The sequence below is a fragment of the Meles meles genome, chromosome 13 (genome assembly GCF_922984935.1).
Source record: "Meles meles chromosome 13, mMelMel3.1 paternal haplotype, whole genome shotgun sequence".
Lineage (NCBI taxonomy): Eukaryota > Metazoa > Chordata > Mammalia > Carnivora > Mustelidae > Meles > Meles meles.
Window position 1 is genome coordinate 76009066 of NC_060078.1, and position 24374 is coordinate 76033439.

The window sequence follows — 24374 nt, forward strand, 5'->3', positions numbered from 1 at the left end:
AGATTCATGATGGAGAAATAAAATGGAAATATTTTGATACTCTGTAACACAGTTTCAGGGAGCTGAAGAATTGTGCCCTCTTTCTGTAATTCTCCCCACTTTGAACAAAAGATAAAACCCTTTGGTCAACACAGATGTGCTGGGGAGTTCTTTCAAGACATGTTTGAAAGTCAAGGGGTTGGGCTCCCTTCTTCCACCCCTGGCTCATCATCCCCCCCACCCCCCTCCCTGCCCTCGCCCTTCTCCCTCCCCCATTCCCTAGGCCTGGCACTTCAGTGTCTTCTCCTTTGAAAAGATGCCCTAGCATTTCTACTCTGTCATCTGATAGTGGCTAAGCCTCCACCTGGGGCCTTTGTATGTTTTGTTCTTTAATTTTGTTTAGTGTCCACCTAGGGCTATACTGAGCTATCTGGTAGAATTTTTCTTTTTTCTTTTCTTTTCTTTTTTTTTTTTTTTAAAGATTTTATTTATTTATTTGACAGAGAGAGATCACAAGCAGACAGAGAACAGAGAGGCAGGCAGAGAGAGAGGAGGAAGCAGGCTCGCCGCTGAGCAGAGAGCCCGATGCGGGACTTGATCCCAGGACCCTGAGATCATGACCTGAGCCGAAGGCAGTGGCTTAACCCACTGAGCCACCCAGGCACCCCACTTTTCTTTTCTTTTTTTTTTTTAAAGTAGGCTCCACACCCAGCATGAAGCCCAATGTGGGGCTTGAACTCACCACCCTGAGATCAAGACCTGAGCTGAGATGAAGAGTCAGACGCTTAATTGACTGAGCCACCCAGGCGCCCAGTAGAACATTTTTTGTTCTTCTAGGCTGTTGTGAAACCCTTTTAAGGAAGTTTGAAGACAACCATCATTCTGGCCTAGGGAACCCTGCCTGAAAGCTACAGACAGAGTCCTTGATGATCTGGGGCAGGATATGTTGGCAACAGTTTTCCAGTATGCCAGCGTTTGGGTGCCTGCTCTGCCATGCACGGTGTTGTATCCTGAGGCCTCCCTGATGCACAGGACACACTTCCTGCCCCAGGCACACAGTTTACTGGGGCTCACGGACAACAAACAGGCCGTTCCGCTGTGGTGTGGCAAGTGCCAGATACAGTATGAGTGCTATGGGAGCACATTGAAGGGGCAACGAATTCAGTACTATGAATCCTGGAAGGCTTCCTGGAAGGAGTGATGTCCAAGTCAGACCTGATGGATAGGCAAGTTAGTCTGGCAGGGAACAGCTGTTATGAAGGTCCAGAAAGGAAAGACCATAGCCCATATGAGGAACGGGGTATTGGTCAAGAGTGAGGAAAAGGAGTGGCAAGAGTTGAGTAAGGTCAAGGCTCTGGCCTGCCTGTTAAGGAATCTGGACTTGAACTGATGTACTGGGAAACCCTCGAAGGCTTTTACGCAAGTATTTGTTCAGAGCAGGCTGGGGTCCAGATTGGAGGAGCCAGAGGAGATAAGAGAGTAATGCCAGCAGGGGACGCTGTTGGACTGGGTAGGTTGTAGCACGGGCCTCAGAGGAATGGGGCTTAGAGACCTGACACCTTTGGGCTCGGTTACTGAAAGGGCTTGAGGGGAGGGGAGGAGGAAGGGTGACCATACTGTTACCTGGCTGTGCCATTTCCTGAGATTGGGCGGGAAAGACGGTCTCAAGTGGGTATCTGGATGGTGGAGCGCACGGCACGGCTGGATGGCCCCGGGCCTGTGGCTCCAGGAGCAAGCCCAGGGCTGGGTCTGAGCACCCAGCAGAGTGGAGGTTGGGCCTTGGGGTGGAGCCCGGAGGAGAGAGCAGTTTTAGCAGAGTGCGGGGCGGGGTGGAAATAGTGAGGGAAGATCATCTTTGACAAAGTTTGGCTCTCGGAAGTTGTTTGCTTTTTTAATAAGGCTGGTGACTCAAGTAGTTTGAATGCCACTAGGAAGGAGGGAGGAGCTGGAGAGCGAGGCCCCAAGGAAATCAGGAGGCGGGAGGGACCCAGAGCCCAGGCCCCCGCTGACCTTGCGAGGAGGAGGGAAGGCCGGGCGTGGGTGGCAAGAGGCCTGCAGATTTGGTGTGGGGAGGTTCTGTTGCCGGCCAGCAGTCCTGGTTTTCACTGTGCAGGAGGAGGCAGGGTCATTCACCAATGAGGAGAGAGAGGGGATGGCTTTGGCTCGGAGGCCTTCAGTGCTCACCAGAAGTTCCCGTTTACCATGAGATGGGCGGTCAATGGAATGAATGCCTGGGCCCTGGGCCTGGTAGACAGTCCTACTTTATTTTTTCAACGACTCAACTTTCGATAAGTTTATTAGTCATTTCACAGTATCCTTCAGAGGCTGATGAACACCCAGAAAACTGACTCCTCCATCCGCTGTTCCTTCTGACGCCCCGTGCTGGGGGTCAGACAGGACAGCCTCCCCTTTCTCTTCTTCCATCCGGGCTTGAACGTCCAGGCACCAGCCTTGAAATGGTCGTGGCCTGTGTAAGTGTAAGGCAGCGTGTGGGCGCGGACACCTCGGGTTCCAGACCTCCCGCAGGGTTCTCCGAACGGATACCTCGAGCAGCGAGGAAGGTGTTCGAGCAGGAACCAAACAAATTCACTGAAAATGCATCTCTATACCCCTCTGTTATAGAAGAGTTCTGTTTCTTCCGTCACAGACTGAATTTCCTTTTCGAGCTCACTGCACTGTATCTGAAAAACAAAGTCAAATTCTTCATATTTATGTGAAGAACTTTCCTCGCCTTAAAAGTTAAAAAAAAAAAATTTTCAGAAAGCATCTGTTTCCCAGTCCCACTTTTTCCAGCGATGTCCAGTAGATAGCAAAAACACGTAACTTCCAAAACACTTCATTATGGAGAACTAACTACAAACAAATGCAGAAAGAATATAGTGAACCCTCACATATTCATCATCCGGTTTTTTAACTCTGCCAGTCCTCTTTCATCCAGCATCTCTCAGCCCCAGCTTGGGGGTATTTTCTGGAGTATCTGAAGGCAATTCTCAAATCTGCCATTTTTTAAAATATTTTATTTATTTGACAGAGAGAGAGGTCACAAGTAGGCAGAGAGGAAGGCAGAGAGAGAGGGAGAAGCAGGCTCCCCACTGAGCAGAGAGCCCGACGCAGGGCTCGATCCCAGGACCCTGAGATCATGACCCGAGCCGAAGGCAGAGGCTTAAACCACTGAGCCACCCAGGCGCCCCTCAAATCTGCCATTTGACCTACATATTTCATCAGGAAAATCCGAAAGATGAAGACTTTGTGAAGTAATTACTCTGCTGTCATACCTATCAAAATCAACAACAGTCCCCGACACGCAGCCACATTTCCAGCCTAGCAAGTGGCATAAGTACCAGCTGACAGTGGCAGGCAGGGGCGGCTTAGCAGAAAACGAGTTCTGCAGGGGGACATGCTTTCCAGCTAAGGTCCTTGAGTTTCCAGACCGTCCAGTCTGCAAGGCTGAGGAGATATCCTGGTCCTGGGCAGGGGTCTCTTGGCTTTGGGATCTCTCGACAAGCAGAACTGGCCACCCAAGGCCAGACAAGGAGGCAGGGCCCCCACCGGTCCACCTCTGAGTCCTTCCTGGTCACCAAGGTATTTTCAGTATCCAGCAAATGCCAAGACTTACTTGGGTGTTGATGGGGAGAGGCTCAAGAGGGGAGACGGACTCCATTTCTCACCTCAACTCTGGCCCCTGAGCCTTGCATGACCCACCTGCTGCCTTCAGAGGAGAGGCTGCTTCCTCAGCCCGGCCCTGCAGAACCTGCCATCTGGCCCCAAGCCTCTGGCCCGTCATACCCAGCCACATGTGCCCAGCTACACTGGACTCCTCAGCTCTCCTGTACCCCCACTTGGAATGCCCTCTTCCCTCCCCAGTCTCTGCCTGTTCAGATCCATCCATGTCCACAGCCTACCTCTTCCATGCAGCCTTCCTGGCTTGGCTGGCAATTCTCTTCTTTCCCTAATCTCCCCACGACCTTTCGGTCACGTTTCCTTTCTAGCAGGTAAGCGTTACTTCCGCATGTCACACATTGCCCTTTCTGTGAAAGCCTGTGGCAGACTGCCATCTGCCCCACCTGCTCTTCTCTACAGCAGCAGAATCTAAAATAGGTCCAGAATAAGACCTCAGTTCCCAGCTTGCCTTGCAGTGCGGCTTGGCCACACGACTCGGCCAATGCACCAGGGGTGGACGTGCCGCCTGGCTGCGTGGAATGAGGAAGGTGCCATCTTGCACCTTGACGATGGGGCCCAGCCCTAGGGATGGTGGCTGCGGAGCTGCAAGGAATTAGACCCCTGCGGACTCTGACACACAGATGCCTTATTGGGCTGGCTGCCTCACTGTAGAGAGCAGAATGGAGTCTCTCATGTCAAGCAGGAGCCTGCGTCAAGCAATGATGCGAGCAGTGAAAGGTACAAGGCTAAGCGTACCAGCTCCGAAGTATCGATGGGACCAGCATCAGCCGAAACCCCAGAACTGGTAACAAGCAGAAGCAGAGGAGGTCCGCAGGGGTCCAAGACCGAACGAAGCCAGCCAGCCGGTCAGCCGGCCGGTCAGCCTTTTATCTAAGAGAGTGAGCACACGTGAGCGGGAGATTGGGGGGCGGGGCAGAGGGAAAGAATCTTAAGCAGGTTCCACGCCTAGTGCTGGGCTTGATCTCCTGAGTCAGATGCTTAACCAACCGAACCACCCAGGCAACCCCCTCCCCATTTAAATCTCTTTAAAAGGGGGGCAATTTTTGCAGCAAGCCATCAGACTCTTCGAACGTGATTCCTCTATGTCTGGCCACTTAGAAAAGGCAACCGGCCACCAAAGGCTCTGCCGGACTGATCTCCGAACAGAACTGAGATCCTTCCCCGCTTGAACATCAGAAACCGCGAGTGCCCGGAGCTGACCTGGACGGGACCCGGGCCTCATCTCAATTGCACTGGCGTTTGGTTTGTTCACTTCCTACATCCTTCTGTTACTCGTTCGCTGTGGCTTGTCTTCTGTCCTGCTCTGTGACCCGTGTACGAAGCCAAGTTTCATCACAGGGTAAGATGCCAGTGAGTCTGGAATCCTGAACCTGCTTCATCAGTGTGATCAACTTTGCTTTATGACTGAATCAAGCTGATGTGGAAAGACACACGCGTGTGCACCTGCGTAGTGGGCTCACGACACCCACACTTTATGCGAGGGAGAAACAAACCTGCGCTTCGTTGAGGGCATGGTTATTCTGGATCTCCGTTCCAACCGAATGTAACGCTAGTTAATACGACGGAGCCCTTCCTTCCCCCCAACCGCCGGCTACTGGCATCACACCTGACGCACACATCCCGGTGTGGATCACACATCTTCACTTCCCCTCCCGGCCCCAGTCTGAATGCTCACAGGTTCTAACTTGTCCAATTCAACTACTTCTGACCCACTACCACGGACTTACTCCGAACCCCACCACCTCCAGCCAGGAAACGTCTCCAGCCCCCCAGCTGTTCTCCCAGCCTCCAGGAGGCCCCACTGACAGGGTGGCATCCAGTCTTTCTAACATACAACCCGACTCAGCCATTCCCCCTTGAAACCTCTCCGTCGTCATCTCCGTATGAAGTTCTATCGCCGTGGGGGGCCTGTGACGTCCTTCGCCAGCTAGCCCACCCCTCCATAGCCCCACGACCCACAGGGGGCTCTGATCCTCTCCCGTGCCCCATGCTCCTCTTCTGTAAGATGGGAATAAACTACCCTGAAAAGTTGTCTTGAAGACAGGAGACTGCCTGGCACAGTCCCCAGGACACAGAAGGTGCTGGACAAACGAAGTCATATCCCTGCCACCGCCCCCAGTGCCCGACTGCTGAGGATGCCTCTGTTGTGCCCACACACCCCGTGCGTGTCTGGGTCCCCCCGCCATCCCACTGCATCTGTGGCTACCTGTGTGCCGGGGGGTCTCTCCCTCGCTGGTCCAATGACCCAAACACATCCATTCAGCCTTGTCATTTGAAGTCCAGTGGCCGCCAGGCTCAAGGAGGCCAGGGAGTGTGGTGGCGGTAAAGGGGAAAGGGCTGCTCTGACCACTAGCGGGCCGCTATGTCAGGAGCATTTTTCTGGGACATTTAAAAAAACCTTTGGGATGGTTTCAATACTTCAAAATATCCCATAGTTGATTCCACGTCCAGTGGGACTTTCTGCAGTGACTTCGGAAATGTTTCATCTGTGTGCCTTTCCATAAGAAGGGTGACCTTGTACCTGCGAGGTCCCCAGCCACAGAAAGTAATCACGAGCCACCAAAATGCTATCACAGAGTAGGGAACCGAGTTACTCCTAACATCGGAAAAACAAACCCACGACCCATGATGACATGTACAAGACAACTAGAAAGAGACCCAATTATCAAACAACAAACTCGTTGATTCTAGACTCTGACTCCCCCACACCAGTGAAGGGAGCTCTGCAGAAGATTCTTCCCTCGGACTTTTTTTTTAAGATATTATTTATGTGGGGCGCCTGGGTGGCTCAGTTGTTAAGCGTCTGCCTTTGGCTCAGGTCATGATCCTAGGGTCCTGGGATCGAGCCCCACATCGGGCTCCCTGCTCAGCGGGAGCCTGCTTCCTCCTCTCCCACTCCCTCTGCTTCTGTTCCCTCCCTCGTTGTGTCTCACTCTGTCAAATAAATAAATAAAAATCTTTAAAAAAAAAAAAAGATATTTATTTGACAGAGACACAGCAAGAGAGGGAACACAAGCAGGGGGAGTGGGAGAGGGAGAACCAGGTCCCCACTGAGCAGGGAGTCCAATGTGGGGAATCATGACCCAAGCCAGAGGCAGATGCTTAACAACTGAGCCACCCAGGCGCCCTGTCATTCCCTTGGACTTCAGCCAGGTCAGGATTCCTGGGCTCTGTGGCTCCTTCAGGTCCTTTGATCAGGTCCCCAGATCAAAGCCTCTGGTGGCCACACGCCATTGCTTTCTCATAGCTACTCAAGGGCAAGGCCCCGTTTACTCACAGCTGGCCCCAGCACCTCGCTTCTGGTCCACCAGGGGAGGCCCTCTGCGTGTGTGGACGGGATCCAAGAGCCCAGGGGGAAGCCAGATGGAGGAAGCAGAGCAGCAGGAATTCCCCCAAGACTGAAAGACTTTTGTCAATGACCTAACCTGCAGGTCAGCTGCCCACTTCTCTCTGAGTACCAATGCGGTCCAAAGTAAGTATCCACAAAAGGGTCACTGTTACTGCAATCTTAACTGTGACAAACCGTGTTCTCACAGACGGGCCTGTGAAGAGCAAGAATACTCTCTAACATTTTATTTTAATGAGAAGCTGCCCAGTCCATCCCATCCCTTAGCCAGAGCAGACACCTACGATAACTTCAAGTTTCTCTGTTATAGGCTGGCTCAATTGCCCGAATTAATGGTTCTGGGAGCCTAAAATGACAAAATTTGCGTTTGGAACAAGCTCGCTGCAGAAATTTAAATACTTTTGAAGCCATCACTGATTTTTAACTTCAGTGACAGAAACAGGCATTTGAAATTTCCAGCTCAGAAATGCCAGGAATCAGTAACCTCTCTTATATCAGCAATGTCTACAACAGCAGCGACAACCGTTCTCAGAGACGCTACTCTCTTCCATTCCCCTTAGCAGATATGGAACCCGAGTCTCAGAGACTTTCAGCAAACTGACCAAGGTCGTGGAGGAGCTGGGACTCTGAATGCAGGTCATCTGACTCATCATAAATTAGAATATATCCCAGGCGACAGAATGGCGCTAACCCAGTAGCCACGAGTGGCATGTGGGGACACAACTTAAAATTAAATCAGAATAAAAATTCAGCTCCTCAGCCACGTTGGCCACAAGGCAGGTGCTCAACAACCACAGAGCCACAGTGGCTAGTGGCTGTCGCATAAGCACACAGATGCAACCTTTCTGTCACTGCGGAAAGCCCCACTGGATGGGACTTCACTATGGAATATTATGATTACGGAAATTATCGCAAAGGTGTTTTAAATGTCCCAGAAAAATGCTCCTGATACACCACTAGGAAAAACAGAATCTAAAACTGCACAAGTGATCTGAGGGACAGGATTAAATAAAGTTATTTTTATACTTTTTACACTTAGCAGATATGTTAGAATTATTTATCTTACTCTTCTGATGAGGAGAAGAAAAAAGGTTTTGGGGTATTTTTGTTCGTTTTTTTTTTAGAAAGACATTTGAATGGGGCACTCACCCGTCCCATTTGTGGGAACAGACTAAAAGAAAGTGGCACCATCAGTCCCATCACCAAGACAGTACAAGACAGCTTGAAGGTCCATAATGACCACGGATACTGCCGGAAAAACTGGGTCCTGTAGGAGACAAGGTTAAAGGCATTTTTGGGGGGCTGGCCCCAGGCTTGGATGTTCTTGCATGCAGCTGTGGCCCATGCCTTGGTTCCCACTCACCCCCAGAGAGGCGTCCCTGACGGACTGCTCGATTTGCGTCAAGCCCGCGGTGAAGCACGTCACGGGCACTGCCTGTTTGAACCCCCACAACCCGGTGAGGTTTGTGTCACCATCCCCCCTTCACACAAACAAGGACATGGCCACTGACCAGTTAAGTCACTTGTCCAAAATCGCACAGCTCAAGAGTAAGAGGCCAGATTCTAGACGCTGGGCTCTGCTGACATGGCTGGGACATTCTGACCCTGACCTCTGAGGACGTGAGAGACAGTGCGGGAAGAGGTGAAGAACCCCAGCCCGGGAGTCGGAGACGCAGGGTCCTGGGTCCGGCGGGGGTCTGCACGGACAGACCAGGTGGTGTCGGGTGAGTCACTTCCCCTTTCTGAGCCTGGGGTTTCTTCACACGCAGGATGAAAGGGCTGAGTCAGAAGGGGCAGCGAGGTCACTCCAGCGTGGATACTCTCGTGGCTGTGGGGGCCACTGGGAAACGACCGCCATCTCTTCCCCCCAGGTAGCTGGTGCCACGATGGGGATCTAAGGGACAGGCTGGAGGGCCCCGGCTTCTACAGATGCCCTGGCTCTGACCCAGCCAGAGGGGTCCAGGAAGAGCCTGGGCCAGCAGAAGTCTCTACCGCCATCCAGCCGATGGGCCACGGAGAGTAACACTTGGCTGCAGGCAGCACACGCCTACTTCTCAAAAATGCACTCACGTACGTGGTCGTAAGGAAGGCTTCCTAGCACGCCACGCTGGACAGAGGGGACTGGTCAGGTGACCCCATCTGGGCCAACGGACTCCTTCCCTGGGAGTCTGGGAACTGAGGGGAAGACATTCTCTGCCTTCCCTGGGGTCCGCTGTGTTTTTCATCCCTTGGCAGGACGCTTGGAGGACATGAGCTGGGAGGTGTGGGCAGTCACGTCCCTCGGCAACGCGAAGCAGCCAGTGTGTGGCAGGACAGAGGGAGCTCACAGCGTGGAGACGAGGAGGAACAGAGCTTCTGCTCGGCAGCCACAGGCTACACAGGCCCCCTGCCCGCAGCCAGGATCTAAACCAACACATCTGCCTTCTGGCCTACGCTACTGCGTGTTGGGTTTCTCACTGGCTGGCCCCAGGCCTTTCTCCGAAGAGGCCATTTCTTGCTTCTCAAAAGGGATGATGGTCCACTGACTCTGGGCCACTCAGGCTAACTTAACACCTGCTTGCCGTGCAGGGGGAAGACAGGCTCCAGCAATCCTCCCAGCACATCGGAGCCCGGAGAACCTGCGAATCACCTCAGCTCGGCGTTCAAGACCCGAGGGGCCATGCCTCAGTAGGTGCTGGGACATGCCTGAGGAACACAAAGCTAACAGAGGACAGGGCCTGGGTGACAGACCAGGGTTAAGGAACGTGCACATCTGGTTTCCACGCTGTGGAACCATCAGCTGTGATGAAGAGAGTTTAGCAGGAAGATGACTAAACAAACTTCTTCCCGTCCCTCCCACCAGGTTCAGTGTTTGACAAGTTTTGTAAGGATTTTGAGGGTCGAAAGTTTATTCCTACCCCGGGAGGTGAGTGTGCCTCTTACCTCACAAAAAAGTGTGAGAAGACTTCAGGGATGAAAGCAGAGGTCCCGAACAGTACTATCCTGGACGTCGCTGTATCTTTCACGGCCTAGCGGAAATGGAAAGGAAGCACCTTAGCACATGGAGTGAGACCACCGCCAGGGATCCTGCAACTCGAGACAGAGATGAGCAAACAGCGGCTCTCCTGTCTCACTTAGGAAAATACCGCACATGGAGAGCAGCAGAGGCAGCCCCTCCCTGTACAGAGCTGGAGGATGGCGGGGGTAGGTGCCAGGATTTCCTTCCTGAGGCGCCTGGGTGGCTCAGTGGGTTAAAGCCTCTGCCTTCAGCTCTGGTCATGATCTCAGGGTCCTGGGATCGAGCCCCACATTGGGCTCTCTGCTCAGCAGGGAGCCTGCTTCCTCCTCTCTCTCTGCCTGCCTCTCTGCCTACTTGTGATCTCTGTCAAATAAATAAATAAAATCTTAAAAAAAAAAAAGAGTATTTACTTCCTGCCAACTCCGCTGTGCTCTCCTCTTCGGTCCGCCAACTGCGGACCTATAGAAAAATCGTCCCCTTGCTGGGAAGGCTGGGTTTGTCACTGAGGACTACTGCATGTTTCCTTCCAATCACTGGATTAAGCATCTGTCTTCTGCTCAGGTCATGATCTCTGAGCCCTGGGATTGAGCCCGCAACCGGCTCCCTCCTCAGCGGGGAGCCTGCTTCTCCCACTCCCTCTGCCAGCCCAAACCCCACTGCTCCTACTCTCTCTCTCAAATAAATGAATAAATCCTTAAAATAAATAAACTTTCAGGAATATAAAATAAAACCACTCCACTTCAGGAAGAGAAAAGCAGCTGCTGAGGGTGGTGTGTCAGTGAGACAGTCAGTGAGACTGTCCGCCCATGTGCGAACCGGACACCCGTCCTGAGAGGCACCGGGAGGCCTGGGACAGGTTGCAGCGGAGTGGCTTCCAAGGCCAGTCCAGGGAAAACAGCATGGATTGGCTCCTGAAATCCGATCAAAGGTGCCCTATTACAATCAGATACTGCTGGTTGCGTAGTTTCTGAAATTTTAGCCAAAGATCATAGGCCATTGGGTGATGGGGAAATGATGAAAGAATGCTTATGCTTAGGTACAGTTGCAGACTCTTCAGAGGAAGATAGACATAAAACAGGAAAAAAAAAAAGGTCAGAGCATCAAATCTTCCTTTTATCCTAAATTGGCCTTCATGCAGAAAATGAAGTTCCTCCCGGAGAGACGGACTAGATATCCGGGCTAGACATCCACAGAACTCATTGGGTGTGAGACCGCCTGCCTCTCCTGGGAGGCTGAGCACCTGCGGCTGAGGGCGTGGCTGAGCCGGCTGAGGGCGTGGCTGAGCCGGCTGAGGGCGTGGCCAGGGTGAGCCTAGCGCAGCACCTGGCTGCCTGTGGCACACAGGGGCAAGCTGCAGATTAAAGAGGTGCTCTCACTCTTCTCCTCAGCTGTGTGCACAGTTTACAGCAGCTCTAAAGCCCTGCAGGTAAAGGGAGTCACTGAGAAACAAACAGACGTCCACATAAAGACCCGCGCACGCTGAGAGCAGCCCCAGACTGGACAGAGTGCAGACACCCACGGCCTGGGGAAGGGATCTGCAGATGTGGCCGGTACAGCCATCCATGCGAGGCTGCTCGCCGGAAAAAAAGCAACAGATTGTCGGTGGGTACGCGGTACTCCAGAGTGAAAGGAGTCAGGCCCCAAAAACACTTGTACAAGCCGCTCACATGAAAGTTCTGCAGAGTCAAAAGTGTGAAGACATAGGGCAGATCAGTGTTTCTCTGGGGCTGGGAAAAGGGAGTGACTCAGTGGGCACGAGGGAAATTTTTAGGTTGAGTATGTTCTAAATTTGGACTGTGGTGATAACTGCATCACTGCTTACATTTACTAAAATTCATCAAACTAGACTCTCACAACGGATGAATTTTATTGCATGTAAATTATATCTCAATAAAAACGTCTCATTGGGGTGGCTCTTAGGCACAAAACCTTTATTTCAAAAGCGAGGCTTTTATTTTTGGCAGCCACTTCTCCCCTTGTTACCTGTAATCACTGTGTTTCTACTGTAATTCGTTTAGGAAAGGGGCCACTATTTTCAGACATGCCACTGCATGGGCTGGCAGGAATCTGGTGCACATATCTCATGGTTTATGATCCAGCTTTGTGACTTGCGGATAGGGTTTAGAGGAATGTGCTCTGTGAGGCGAACAATGATGTATTTACGGACTGAACGAGCAGCCATCTTTTCTGACCTCCCCTTCTGCCAACACAGGGGGGCAGGAGATGTCCCGACAGGGGGCCCCTCGGACGCAGACACCATGAGAAGCTGTTCCCTTCATTTTGCACCGGACTGTTCCATGCTGTTCCTCATGCCATTTGTGAACAACTGCCTCAAATTCCATTCTTTAGCTAACATCACTTCATGGAGACCAAAAAAAAACAAACCTCACCTGCTAAAAAAGGTATTTTTTAAAAAGTCCGGGCACTGCAGGCCACTCTTTGAGAGCAAACTGGTCCTTCAAGATGAAGACTATAAGAAAATCTGCCATGAGGTGGAGAAGAAACATTTCTCTTAAACCCAGAGAGGGGGTCCGCTGACTTCCAAGAGCACAGGGCAGCCCGAGGGCCGGATGCTCAGCTGGAAGAACAGGCTCTCACCCTCGAAGAGCAGCCCAGCGTCTGGCGGGGGCCTGTCGGTGGCAGTCGGTCATGTTGTCACGCCGCGGCGTAGATGTGGCTAACATCTACAGTCCGTTAACTTTAAATAGGATTACTTTCCACAGTGTGACTGGGCCTCATTTAATCAGCTGGAAAGCCTTGAGAGCAAAATCTAGAAGGTTCTCCCAAAGAAGAAAACCTGCCTGAAGACCACAGCACAGGCTCCTGCGTTTCTAGCTGCGGGAGTTGGCGCATTTCTAGCCCCTGCCGCCGGGGCTGACACTTGCCTAGCCTACAAGCCCTACAAATGCATGAGCCAATTATAATCAATCATATCCTATTGGTTCTGTTTCTCCGGAAACCCAGACTAACGCATCATCTTTTAAACATCGTGGTGCAAAATGTAAAACCACTCCCTCCACATGCGGGGGAAAAAGGATAAGGCAAGACTGAAGGGAGATACGACTTTGTTCCCAGCTCTCATACAGACAACTCCATGCTCTAGCCAAAAGGCAAGCTAGCTAGGGATCCATGGCGTCCTCCTACCTTTGTCCCGGCTTTTCTGGAATAGCCCATGACATTGCCTTCTTTGTCCATGACTTCAATGCCTCGAATGGGTTCCAGACTTCGGGAGGCAACAACATTCATTCCACTGACGTGGGCTGTGGGTGTGAAGAAGAAAATGCACCATGGCGGGTGAGTTTGCTCCAACGGAGGAACATCCTTTCTGGTGTCAAGCGTCCTTCTCTGATGGCCATGCTTCCCCACCCCTCAAGTGGTCAGGAGTTGGCCAGCTATGCTCTGTCCGGGGCTTTGGAGCTGGGTCAGAACCGCTGGCCTCCCACTCTGGGGTCCTGACCACGACCCGGCGCTGGGCTTTGGCACCCCTGCAGGTCCACTCCAGCCCCCTGACAGGATTCCAGGACAAACCCTTGGGTCCTTGAAATATGGCCCCCTTTTGTGCTGTAGCTGGTCAGACTAGGTTTCTGTAACAGTTTCCCCAGTTGAGATCATTCTGCCAACTCTTCAAACCGTTACAGTTTTCAAACTCAAACTGGGGTGTGAGTCAGTGAACCTGCGGGCTGGCAAACTTCGAACCGTTGGTTAAGATCTCCATCACTTCCACAGGAGTCAGCCCACCGGCTTGGAGCCCCCTAGGCCACCCACTCCTTCGTGTATGACCCTAGGACAGTTCCTTAAAGTCCCTCCTGCCTCAGCCTCCCCATGTGGAAATGGAGGAATGACATCGCTACCCACACGTGTCTGGCAGGACAAAGTGAAACTGAACACGCAGAGGGCTGGCACCGTCTTTAGGGTGAATCTGTGTTCCCGGGTGTGTGTTCATCCTTTGACAGTGGAAAACACAGCTACAGAGCAAGTGTCACTTCTCAAACCAAGGACCAACTTGGGCCTGGAGGCCCCAGGAAGCTGCAAGCAGCAGCTGTCATCAGTCACCATGTGGCCAAGGGACCAGGCTGTCCCCGAAGGTGTAGGAAGGCTCAAAGGGCACAGAGATCACATGCTTCCTGCTTACTGAGAATGATGATGGGAAGGGCTCTTTTCAACAAAACGTGATTCACCCGCATCTGGAACAAAACAGGAAATAACTAGAAAAAGAAAAGAGAAAAACCATTATTGCACAGGACCAAAGAGTCAGCTGAACACACTCAACAGCACAGAGCTGGCATTGACCTAGCTCCTATCCCAGCTCGGGCCACCGCAAGTGCTCTCCGTGTATTTTCTAATTCTTGCAACACCGAGGTGTTCGCTGATTATCAGAGGAACACACGGAGGCTTAGGGAGGTAACTTGTCCAGAGTCTCTGAGCTGCTAAGAATTTGAGCCTTGAGGCCAACCCAGGCTTATCTGACTCTAATGTTTATATTTTTAACCATCACAGTACCCTGATATCCAAAGCAATACACAACATGTACAACATGTTTATACATGTAGCTTAAGTAAATTTTTTAAAAAGGTAAGAGTACTGAGTATATGCCCAGAAACCTGAGATACTCATCTGCTTATTCAGGGGGTAACAGGATGACAGGTGACCACTTCCCTTCTTATGTCTTAGCCATACTTTCCTTCTTCCTTTCTTTTTAAAAAGACTTTATGTATTTATTTGACAGAGACAACGCATAAGCAGGGAGAGCAATGGGCAGAGGGAGAGGGAGAAGCGGACACCCGGCTGAGCAGGGAGCCTGACGTGGGACCTGGTCCCAGCACCCTGGGATCAGGACCTGAGCCAAAGGCAGACGCTTAACTGACTGAGCCACCCAGGAGCCCCTTAGCCATGCTTTCTAAATTGTTTAAGTTGAAACAAGTCTGTAATTCAGAATAGTTTCTTTTGATCTGAGGAATGAAGCAGATTTGACAGATTTTTAAAAATACCCACTCCAAAAAAGGAGGAAGACGCAATCACTCCTGTCCCTAGTAACAGACTCTCATACAGGCGACGATTCTAAGGAAGAAACAAAAGTAAATATTCAGCAAACACCGTGGTTTTACGCAGGGAAGATTATTAAAACAAACAAACTCTAAAAGAAATAACACAGAACTGCCTATCCCCTGGGCCTCATAATACTCACATAACTTGCATTTCCATTGAACATGTTGAACATCGTAGTGTAGGTATAGAAGGAAACCTGCAGAAAGACAGAGGCACACAGATCACACATGATGATCATTGGAGCACAGAAGAATGCAGGAATCATGAAATAGAAATAGTTTTTACCTGAGGTAAAATCAGGGACTTCAGACTTTTTACCGACAGCATTGAGAAAAATACCTTTTAAGAAAATAAAGCGGAGTTTAAGTGTTTGGGGGGAGGGAGAGCTTGCCAGGGGGCAAAGAACTTCCCAGGGAAGACGTTGCCCTGAGGGTCCCCCCACGCCCTGCCAGGAGCTGGGAGGAGGAGGCAGCCAGGTGGTGGCGAGCGATGCTCAGTGAACACCTACAGGACAGTGAGGACACCTGGGGGCGTCTCACAGTGGTCCCGGCTTCCAGGCTGTGCGCTGCTACAGGACGGGGCAGCTGCACGCCCCAGTGGACACAGCCACAGGGCAGGTGTGGAAGAAGTGACGGAGGAAGGCGGTCCCTTTGTGAGAGCGCCTCGTGAGAGTCCAGGTGGGACAGCCTCGCTGGGGGGCAGCTCCAGATCCCAAATGAGGGTAAGTACGGGGGCTAAGGGTCAAGGGAGAGAAGGTAACGGACGATAACGTGTGCTGGAGGCAGGAAGCCTGTCCTCCATCTCCTCGGTTGTGCTCTGTGCACACTAGGCATCCAAAGAAAGGATTATCTTCTGGCGCTGGGACCTTGCACAGGCTGGGGCGCCTGACTAGGGAAGCGTGCAGGCGGGGTGAAGTCACGTGAGTAACAGACGAGGGTCAGAGACGGGGGTCCACAGCCATCTACCAGGCTGTGGTGGGACAGGGGTCCAGAGCAGGAGGACACAAACCACTGAGGTTAGGAGATGAGGGACGTCCTCCTGCACCTGGGGTGTCAAGCCGACTCACCATGGGCGCCGTGAAAGGTAGGAAAGCTGGCAAAGAAGAAAAGAGGGTCAGTGACCACTGCTGCCAGGCCGAGAGAGGAGGCCAGAAAGGGGCGCCCCCCAACCCGAGAACCTGTCTTCTAGCACCCTGAAGGCATGGGCACCCAAGGACAGTCTATTTACTCATTCTTTTATTTTTCCTAGTAATAACCATGTGCATAAGGCAAGCATTTCAGTCAGCACCATCCAGAAAGACCTAAGGAGGCCCCCTCCAGCCTTCCCAGTCCTTCTTACTGGAGGCGAGAGGTGATAACCTAACTTGTCCTTCACGGCCACCCGAGCATATTCCTGATGCCGTGATTTATGAGAAGAAACGTGGATTTGCTCTTCATGCCTGTTCCTAGCACAGAGATCCTAAAACCCTTGGAATTTCCTGAGAATAGCAATAAAAAGGTGAAATGGATGGCTCCACTGGGTGGCTCAGTGGGTTAAGCCTCTGCCTTCAGCTCAGGTCATGATCTCAGGGTCCTGGGATCAAGCCCCGCATCTGGCTTTCTGCTGTGCAGGGACCCTGCCCCCCCACCCCTCTCTTTGCCCGCCTCTCTGCCTCCTTGTGATCTCTCTCTCTCTCTGTCAAATAAATAAATAAAATCTTAAAGAAAAAAAAAGGTGAAATGGGTGTCTTTTTTCCCTTACAGCCCCTTTCCACCTCACTTGAGTTGATGTTAAAAGGGGATGTTTGGAAAGCCCCTTAGGAGGGGGCTGGTCACTAGGGGAAAGGGTGGAGGGGGGGGTGAACAGGGGGTTGGATCTTTCAGTCCCACCTGCTGCCTCCACCTCCAGGGAGCGGAAAGGGGCTGGAGGCAGGGCTAATCACAGTGGCCTAGGATTTGTCCACCATGCTAACAAAGCCTCCCCTCTTGGGGCGGCATTTCTGGTTTGCTGATCAGGGGTGGGAGCTGGAGAGGGTGTAGACGCCCCTGCCCTCCCCAGCCCCGCCCCCAGAGCCCAGCGCAGACCTCTCTTCCATCCGCTCCCTTTCTTAATAAATGGAGAACCTAGTAAGGAAACCGCCTTCTGGAGTTCCGCGAGCCATACCAGGGATTTCAAACCCAAGGAAGGAAGTGTGGGACCCTCCAACCTACAGCGGGTTGCTCAGACGTCCAGGTGAGAATCTGGACTTTCAATTGGCATCTGAAGGGGGGGTGGTCTTGTGGGACTGAGCCCTTCACTCGTGGGGTCTCCTGCTGCCTCCCCGTCAAGAGGATCAGAGTGAAAAGAGTGAAAACTGAAGGACAGGCCGCGGGTGTTGCAGAATTGAAGGCTGTGGGAAAAGCCTGCCCATCGGGTATCAGAAGTGAAACCTCGGGGCCCTGGTGGGCTCGGCTGGTAGAACGTGCAACTCTCCATCTCGGGGGTCATGAGTTTGAGCCCCATGTTGGGTGTAGAGATGACGTAAAAGAATGCCAACTCACATGGAGAGGCTTAAAAAAAAGTGGAGCACCCAGAGGAGGAGCCAGGGTTTTTCCTCCACAACATCTATCAGGACAGATGCAAACCTGCACGCTCGCTTCTGCCCACAGAACGAACTTCCGCAAAGAGGATTACTATATGCTCTTTTGTACTTGGCCTTTTTCCTCCTTAATACTAGAGACCCTCTTCTACACTAGCACACAGGAGGTTCTCAGTCTTTTTTTTAATGTTTTCTTTTCTTGTTTTTAAGATTATTTATTTGACAGAGAGAGATCATAAGCAGGCAGAGAGAGAGAGGGGGAAGCAGGCTCCCTGCTGAGCAGAGAGCCCCAGGCGGGGCTTGATCCCAAGACCCTGAGATCATGACCTGAACCGAAGGCAGAGGCTTTAACCCACTGGGCCACCCAGGCACCCCGGTACCTCAGTCTTTTTTTTTTTTTTTTTTTTTAAGATTTTATTTATTTATTTGACAGATAGAGATCCCAAGTAGGCAGAGGGGCAGGCAGAGAGAGAGGAGGAAACAGGCTCCCTGCTGAGCAGAGAGCCCAATGTGGGGCTCGATCCCAGGTCCCTGGAATCATGACCTGAACTGAAGGCAGAGGCTTAACCCACTGAGCCACCCAGGAGCCCCACCTCAGTCTTTTTAGTGGATTATTTAACTACAGTCTGAATTGTTGGATATTCATGTTGTTTCCAGTTTCTTGTTTATAACAGAGAGAATTTAAGGGGCCCTGTACAATCATGGGTTTTATTCCCCTCATGATAGTTAACATACAAGGAGAGAGAATACTACGCAGCGTCCAAAACACCTTTGAGTTACAAGTTCTGGAACCATCAATGAAATGATTGTGTGTTTCTTGGGAGATGACAGAGCAAAGCAGGTTCCACACCCAGGCCTGTGCCCTCATCCCTAACTCCCCAGGTCTTTCCACAGGACTGGACACAGCTCCAGGTCCCAAACCTGCTCTTTTCCACGATCAACCCCAGACTCTGATGCAAACATCCTTTTTAAGCTGTGAGTTCCAGACTCACTGTCAGAAATCCTTCTAGGAAAATAATAATAATAATAATAATAATAATAATAATAATAAGGCAGACTTTTTGAACTGTTACAAACCATGTTTTCCCAACCCACTTCTGAAAATGAGAATCAGCTCACCTGCAGGTCGAAAAGGAACAGGGATCAGTTTGCTGCTGTCAGGATGCACTGTTGACTTCACAAAGGTAAACGCAAAGCTTAGACTCACATTGGGCTTTGTTTTTGTCGGAGGGTAAAAATTAGGAAAGGGCTGAAACTTACGAGACTTCTCTTCCAGGCGTCTTTTATCTAACAAGAGAAAAAAATAAGCAACAGCTTTTAAAGGTAAATTGGCAGCAAAGAGAAAAAAAAACCATCTCCACTCCAGTCTCATTTCTGCTGCCATCTTCACACTCCTTTTTTTTTCTTTTCAGATTTTATTTATTTATTTGACTGGCAGAGAGATCACAAGTAGGCAGAGAGGCAGGCAGAGAGAGAAAGGGAAGCAGGCTCCCTGCTGAGCAGAGAGCCTGATGCAGGGCTCGATGCAGGGCTCGATCCCAGGGCCCTGAGATCATGACCTGAGCGAAGGCTGAGGCTTTAACGCACTGAGCCACCCAGGCGCCCCCACTCTGCCTTTTTAAGAGTGAAGGCCAGAACTGTTCAATGCCACACGGCTAGAACAAATCAAAATAAATGAATCAAATAAACAAATGAACTAACAATAAGCAATAAGATGATCCACAGAAAGAAAATAACCAGAACATTAAAATGTCCTCAGTCTCTCTCTTTCTTTTTTAAAAGATTTATTTGTCAGAGAGAGAGAGCACAACCAGAGGGAGCAGCAGGCAGAGGGAGAGGGAGAAGCAGGCTGCCCGAGGAGCAGGGAGCCCAATGCAGGGCTCGATCCCAGGTCCCTGGGACCATGACCTGAGCTGAAGGCAGACGCTTAATCAACTGAGCCACCCAAGTGCCCCCCAAAATCCTCAGTCTCTTACCTTGGAGAGGGTTCAAGGCCAACACCTAACTTAGCCCTCAAGAGAGTCCCGAATCCAGCCGACCCCTGGCTCAGAAAAGAGCAGGCCGTTTGCAAGTGACACTTGTGTGCTTTCCACAGGCTGCTTGACAGGAGTGATGTTTGTGGATTCTGGAAAGCCCCATCCACGGCAAGATAGACAACAAATACTGGTTTAAGTCTTGGGGCAGGAGTGTAACCCTGATCTGGAACACTGCCTCTAATGGGAAATTGATTCTGACTTCAGAGGCCTGTTTGCATTCTGGAGTTGCCACGGGGCTGCAGGGATCAGCCACAGAGAATCCCCACTAATATCTGAGCACAGAAGAACCCTAGGAGTTTTTTTTTCTCCTTAATACTAGTTTCTCCTACTAGTAATCTGGTTAATGAAAAAGAATTCTAATTACATCTGAAAACACTAACCAAGTTTTGAAAAGCAGATCCCTTGGGTGGTATTTACTAATGACAAAACTCCACCTGATTTCAGACCATGCAAGCAGAGATCTCCTGAAGGCAACCACATCCAACCTTGAACCCAGCACAGGAGACATACCCTTTGGTTCTCCAAGTCCCGGATGGCTGCATCTTCATTTGTTAACAATAGTTGCCTTGATTTCTCTATTTTTTCCTATAATCAGATAGAAAGAAATCAAGCAATGATACCATGATTTAGATCCGTCCAAATGATTTAGGAATCCCGCGCTCATTTACACCTGATTTCTATGCAACACGTGGCCAAGGCTCTCTACTCCCTGAGAGTTTCCGTGAGGACAGTGCTGTGCGTCACCCAGATCTAGAGCTCCAGCAGCTTGACCCACTGGTGGCTGCCACCTCCCCCCGCCCCAGGCAGCTGAGGTCAGCCGTCTCCGTGAGTGCTACCCGCATCCGCCTGGCTTTGTAAGTTAGGAACCTGGAAGTCCCTCCTCTCTCTCCTTCCCACATCTGGTCCATTCAGGCTTACTTCCTCTCTTCATTTTTTTCTTAATTTGAGAAAAAAGAATTAAATACAGAAAAGACAATGAAGTAAGTATACACTCATAATCCCCTTATCCAGAATTAAGAACGGTAAACATTCGATCCTATCTGCTTCCAATTTTTTTTTTTTCCCCCAAAAGCCATCACCCCCAGTTTTGTGTCTCCCCATTCTATCAGAAATAACCACTATTATGAGTTCAAGGTATTAATCCGAGTCCACTTTTTTATACTTCTATATATACAAATACATGTATCTGTAAACAAAGTAGTAGTATTGGGTCTTTATGTTGTAATTTGCATAAATATTGTCCTTTACGCATCCTGCTTTTTCCATTAAACACTGTAGACATGTTTTCCCTTTAGCATCATGTGTACTATTTCCACTTAATATATACATTGATAACTAGATCATCACTTTTAATTTTTATTAGTATTCCACTGTATGAATATACAACATTATGTTTCTCTTTCTCCCTACTGATGGGAATTCAGGCTGTTTTTCTCTATTCCGAACAAGGCTGCATGGAAGATCTCGCGAACAAGGGTGGCAGTGTCCCTGTGGGTCTGGCCCTGAAGGATTACTGCTTGGGGACACACTATCTCCTCCTCTTGAGCCCTCGGCCACACCTGGTGCAAACCCTTGTCTCCTCTTGGACAGCCGAGCCATTCCCTGAGCAGATCACCTTATCTACCATCTGGTCTCCTCTGATTACTCACCACGTGGTGACCAAAGAGACCCTCTGGAACACAACCCTCACCTTGGCCCTGCAGGCCAAATGCAACCCCTCCTATCTGAAGGATGCACAAGGCCCTTGAGGGCCTGTCTGCTCCCCCACATTAAAAGCCCCACTGACTGGACCACCTGCTCTCTTCCCTGGACTTTGCTTATAGTCTCCTCTATCTGGCCTTTCCTGCCTGCCTCCTCCTTCCAGCTCTCCCTCAACACCCTCCCCCAGTTTCCTGCCACACCCCTCCCGTGGCACCCTAGGTCTAGGTCGGTGGCCACCTTTGTCTGTCTGTCTTCCGTTACCAGGGACTTGTTTTGATCCCTTCTGAAGCAGCAACACCAACTTTGGTATTACCGGTCTGCTTTTGTTTATCAGCCTTCCAATTTAATGAGCTCATTTGGAAGGAATAAAACATAATATATATGGATTCTGTTTCAATTGCTTTCAAAGGGGACGCAGTCTTCACATTTCAGAATAAAATGTAAAATGTCTTATCTCAGAAAACAAGGAAATACTTACAATTGAAACGATCAAATTTGTAGGATCCAACAATTCTGTCCACTGAAGAAATCTCTGAATGAAAGACTTAAGAGGGAGAAGAGCACCAGAGAGGTTAATGGTGGCAGAAAAAGAGACGATACGGTAATAATAATAATTAGCATTATTTTTGAGACCCTTACAGGGCCTTTTAATGGAAGCACCTCCAGGAACCTTCAGGACATCCCCAGTATCTTAAAGGTGAGGAAAGAGGCATAGAAAAGCTCAAGAACATATCCATGGAAACCCAGCTAGGAAAGGACCCATTAGCTTGTGCTCTTAACCACTCCAATATCAAATTACTCTTGAAGGTTAACAGCCCAGATTTGGGGGTCAAATGGGCCTAGTTCACATCCCACAAATGACCTTGAACCAACTACCTAGAAGGGTCTCAGAGTTTGTTTCTTTACCCTCTTATCCTTGTTATAAGGCTTAACTTGAGTCATAAAGAACAGGACACCCCCAGCAAGGCCTTACTAAAGGCTGCTTGATCACACCTGGAGGCATGATTTGCTCCCAAGGGTACCCCCTGCCCAACTTTGAGTCCTGGCTCTGCCAAGAAAGCTTGAACTCCCTGTCCCTTTCAACTTCCCCACGGAAGAAAACCTGTCTGGACCCTACTTTAGGTAAAGCTGAAAGAGAACACCCTAGAATTATACTGTCCAGTTATCCCCTTGTGGCTAGGGAGCCCTTGAAATGTGGCCAGGCCAAAATGAAGTATGCAGTATGTGTAAAATATACCCAGATTTCAAAGACTTTCTAGAAAAAAAAAAAAAGTATGTAAATACCTCTCTAATAATTTTATATCGATTACGTGTTGAAATGTTAATATCTTATATTTGTTGGGCTAAATACAATATATTATTAAAATTAATTTCAACTGTTCCTTTTTACCCCTTTGAACGTGGTTACTAGAAAATTTTAAAGGACCTATACGGCTCGCATCACATTTCCATTGGGCAGCGCCGCCCAGCCACCGCCTGGAGGCGGGGCCGGAGCGACCTCCTGTCCTTGGCGGCAGCCCACGACCACCGACCGCGTCCTTTGAGTGGTCGAGCCTACCAGCTTGGGAGGCTGGGGGTCCTGAGAGCACCTGTTCCTCTCCAACCTGATGCTCAGGGACAGCTCAGGCAGCAGAGGACACACACCTGCGGGGGGCGGGGGGGCTGACTCCCCAGGGCTGGGCGACCTAGTGGCGACCCTCGCCAGCCAGGCCTGGGCGGAGGTGACACGCGGTAACAGCCGTGGCTGTCCGCATCCCGCACTCATGGGTTTCCCCTTCGTGCCCTCCCCGGGTCTGAGGTGGGAAGGCGGGTGGTTGGACCACGTGGCCTGCCCAAGGTCACCCGGGCCAGCCGGCGACTCCTCGCGGCGACTTCACGGGGCCCAGGGCCACCCCGCCCCCAGCCGCGCCGGGCCCGGGCCGTACGTGACGTTCGGTGATCCAGAAGCGCACGTTGGGCTCCATGAGGGAGCCGCGCCGCCGCACCCAGCGAGCCCCTCGGCCCCCGCGCCTCCTCCTCCTCCTGCTCGGCTTCCCGGGACCCGTGTGGCGGCGGGAGAGGCCGCGGCCGCCGGGCCAGGCGCGGAGGAGGAGTCGGGCAGCGTGCCCCGCCCCGGGCGCGCGCGCGTCCCCTTCGCCGCAGCCGCCTTCCTGGCGCGCCCGCCGCTCGGTGTCGCCGCGTGCCGGCGCCCTGCCCTCGGCCGCCGGGTGTGGCCGCGGCCCGGTCTGCGAACTCGCGCTGCTCGCTGTCACCGCGCGCCGGCGCCCCAGGTCCCACGCCTCCACCCCCGCTCCGGTCCCCGTGAGCCTGCCCACCTTCCCGCCCACCAAGTCTTCCCAACCTTAACTCCGTTAGCGTAGCTGGGCCGCTTCCAGCCTGGGGTGGGGATTTGCGGGGGGGGGGGGGGGTCACCTACGGGAGCCCTCGTATCACAGGACCTACTGAGAACCTGCTTCTGACCCAGATGACAGGTGCGCCAACCTTTTGGACATTATGGTGGAAAATCTTCAATTGCCCTTCATGTCCGGAGTAGAGGGCACTGGGCATAGTCCCGGCTGGCTACTTAATTTTCACGGTGAAATCTGAAAATGTGGTTCCTCTTATTTTAAAAAGTTGAGAACTTAGGGTTCTCAACCTCCAGCTCTTGGTTTGGCTCAGGTTTTGATCTCAGAGTGGAGGGATCAAGCCCTGCCCCTGGCTATCGCTCAGTGTGGAGTCTGCTGGGAGTCACTCCCTCTTCCCTATGACCCTCCTGGTTGTGCTGGAAAATAAATGAATAAATCTTCAAACAAACAAACAAACAAACAAAAAAGATAATTTAAACAGTAACCAGAGAATTAAACAAGGCCCAGTTCCCTTCATAGTGAGGGTCCCTGCCTTGGCCTGTGATGGCACCGCACACAGTGCATAGTGCTGTCTGGGGCAGATCAGTTCCTTCCTTTACATACCAGCTCAAGCAGGGGCTGGTTGTAGAGAAAACACACACATGCCTTCCTTCTGCGGAGTTCAGGGGTCCTCATGAGTCTTGGG

At 51.3% G+C, this 24374-nt stretch overlaps 1 protein-coding gene across 2 annotated transcripts; it reads right to left on the reverse strand.

Moving 5' to 3' along the window:
- Positions 1-2222: 2222 nt before the first annotated feature.
- On the reverse strand, positions 2223-23437 carry SFXN4 (sideroflexin 4). 2 transcript variants are annotated; one of them, XM_046027781.1, is made up of 14 exons: positions 23270-23435; positions 21823-21888; positions 20154-20228; positions 18868-18894; positions 18727-18781; positions 16117-16142; positions 15336-15389; positions 15190-15246; positions 14997-15062; positions 14137-14209; positions 13149-13264; positions 9929-10014; positions 8156-8273; positions 2223-2660 (listed from the first exon to the last, which is right to left on the reverse strand). In XM_046027781.1, the coding sequence occupies exons 1-14, from the start codon at positions 23306-23308 to the stop codon at positions 2583-2585; spliced, it is 936 nt and encodes a 311-aa protein (XP_045883737.1). In that variant the 5' UTR covers positions 23309-23435; the 3' UTR covers positions 2223-2582. The 2 variants fall into 2 exon arrangements, with proteins under 2 accessions (XP_045883737.1, XP_045883738.1); XM_046027782.1 differs by lacking the exon at positions 2223-2660 and adding an exon at positions 6773-7202 and having other exon boundaries at positions 23270-23437.
- Between the last annotated feature and the right edge of the window lie 937 nt (positions 23438-24374).

Excerpts from the sequence above, each read along its gene's own strand:
- SFXN4 (XM_046027781.1), bottom strand. The coding sequence starts at position 23,308 with ATGGAGCCCAACGTGCGCTTCTGGATCACCGAACGTCAC. Across the intron at positions 16,143-18,726 it reads TGTTCCTTTTCGACCTGCAG|CTTTCCTACCTTTCACGGCG; the intron begins GTGAGCTGATTC and ends CTTCTTTGCCAG. Across the intron at positions 10,015-13,148 it reads CCAGAAAAGCCGGGACAAAG|GCCGTGAAAGATACAGCGAC; the intron begins GTAGGAGGACGC and ends CATTTCCGCTAG.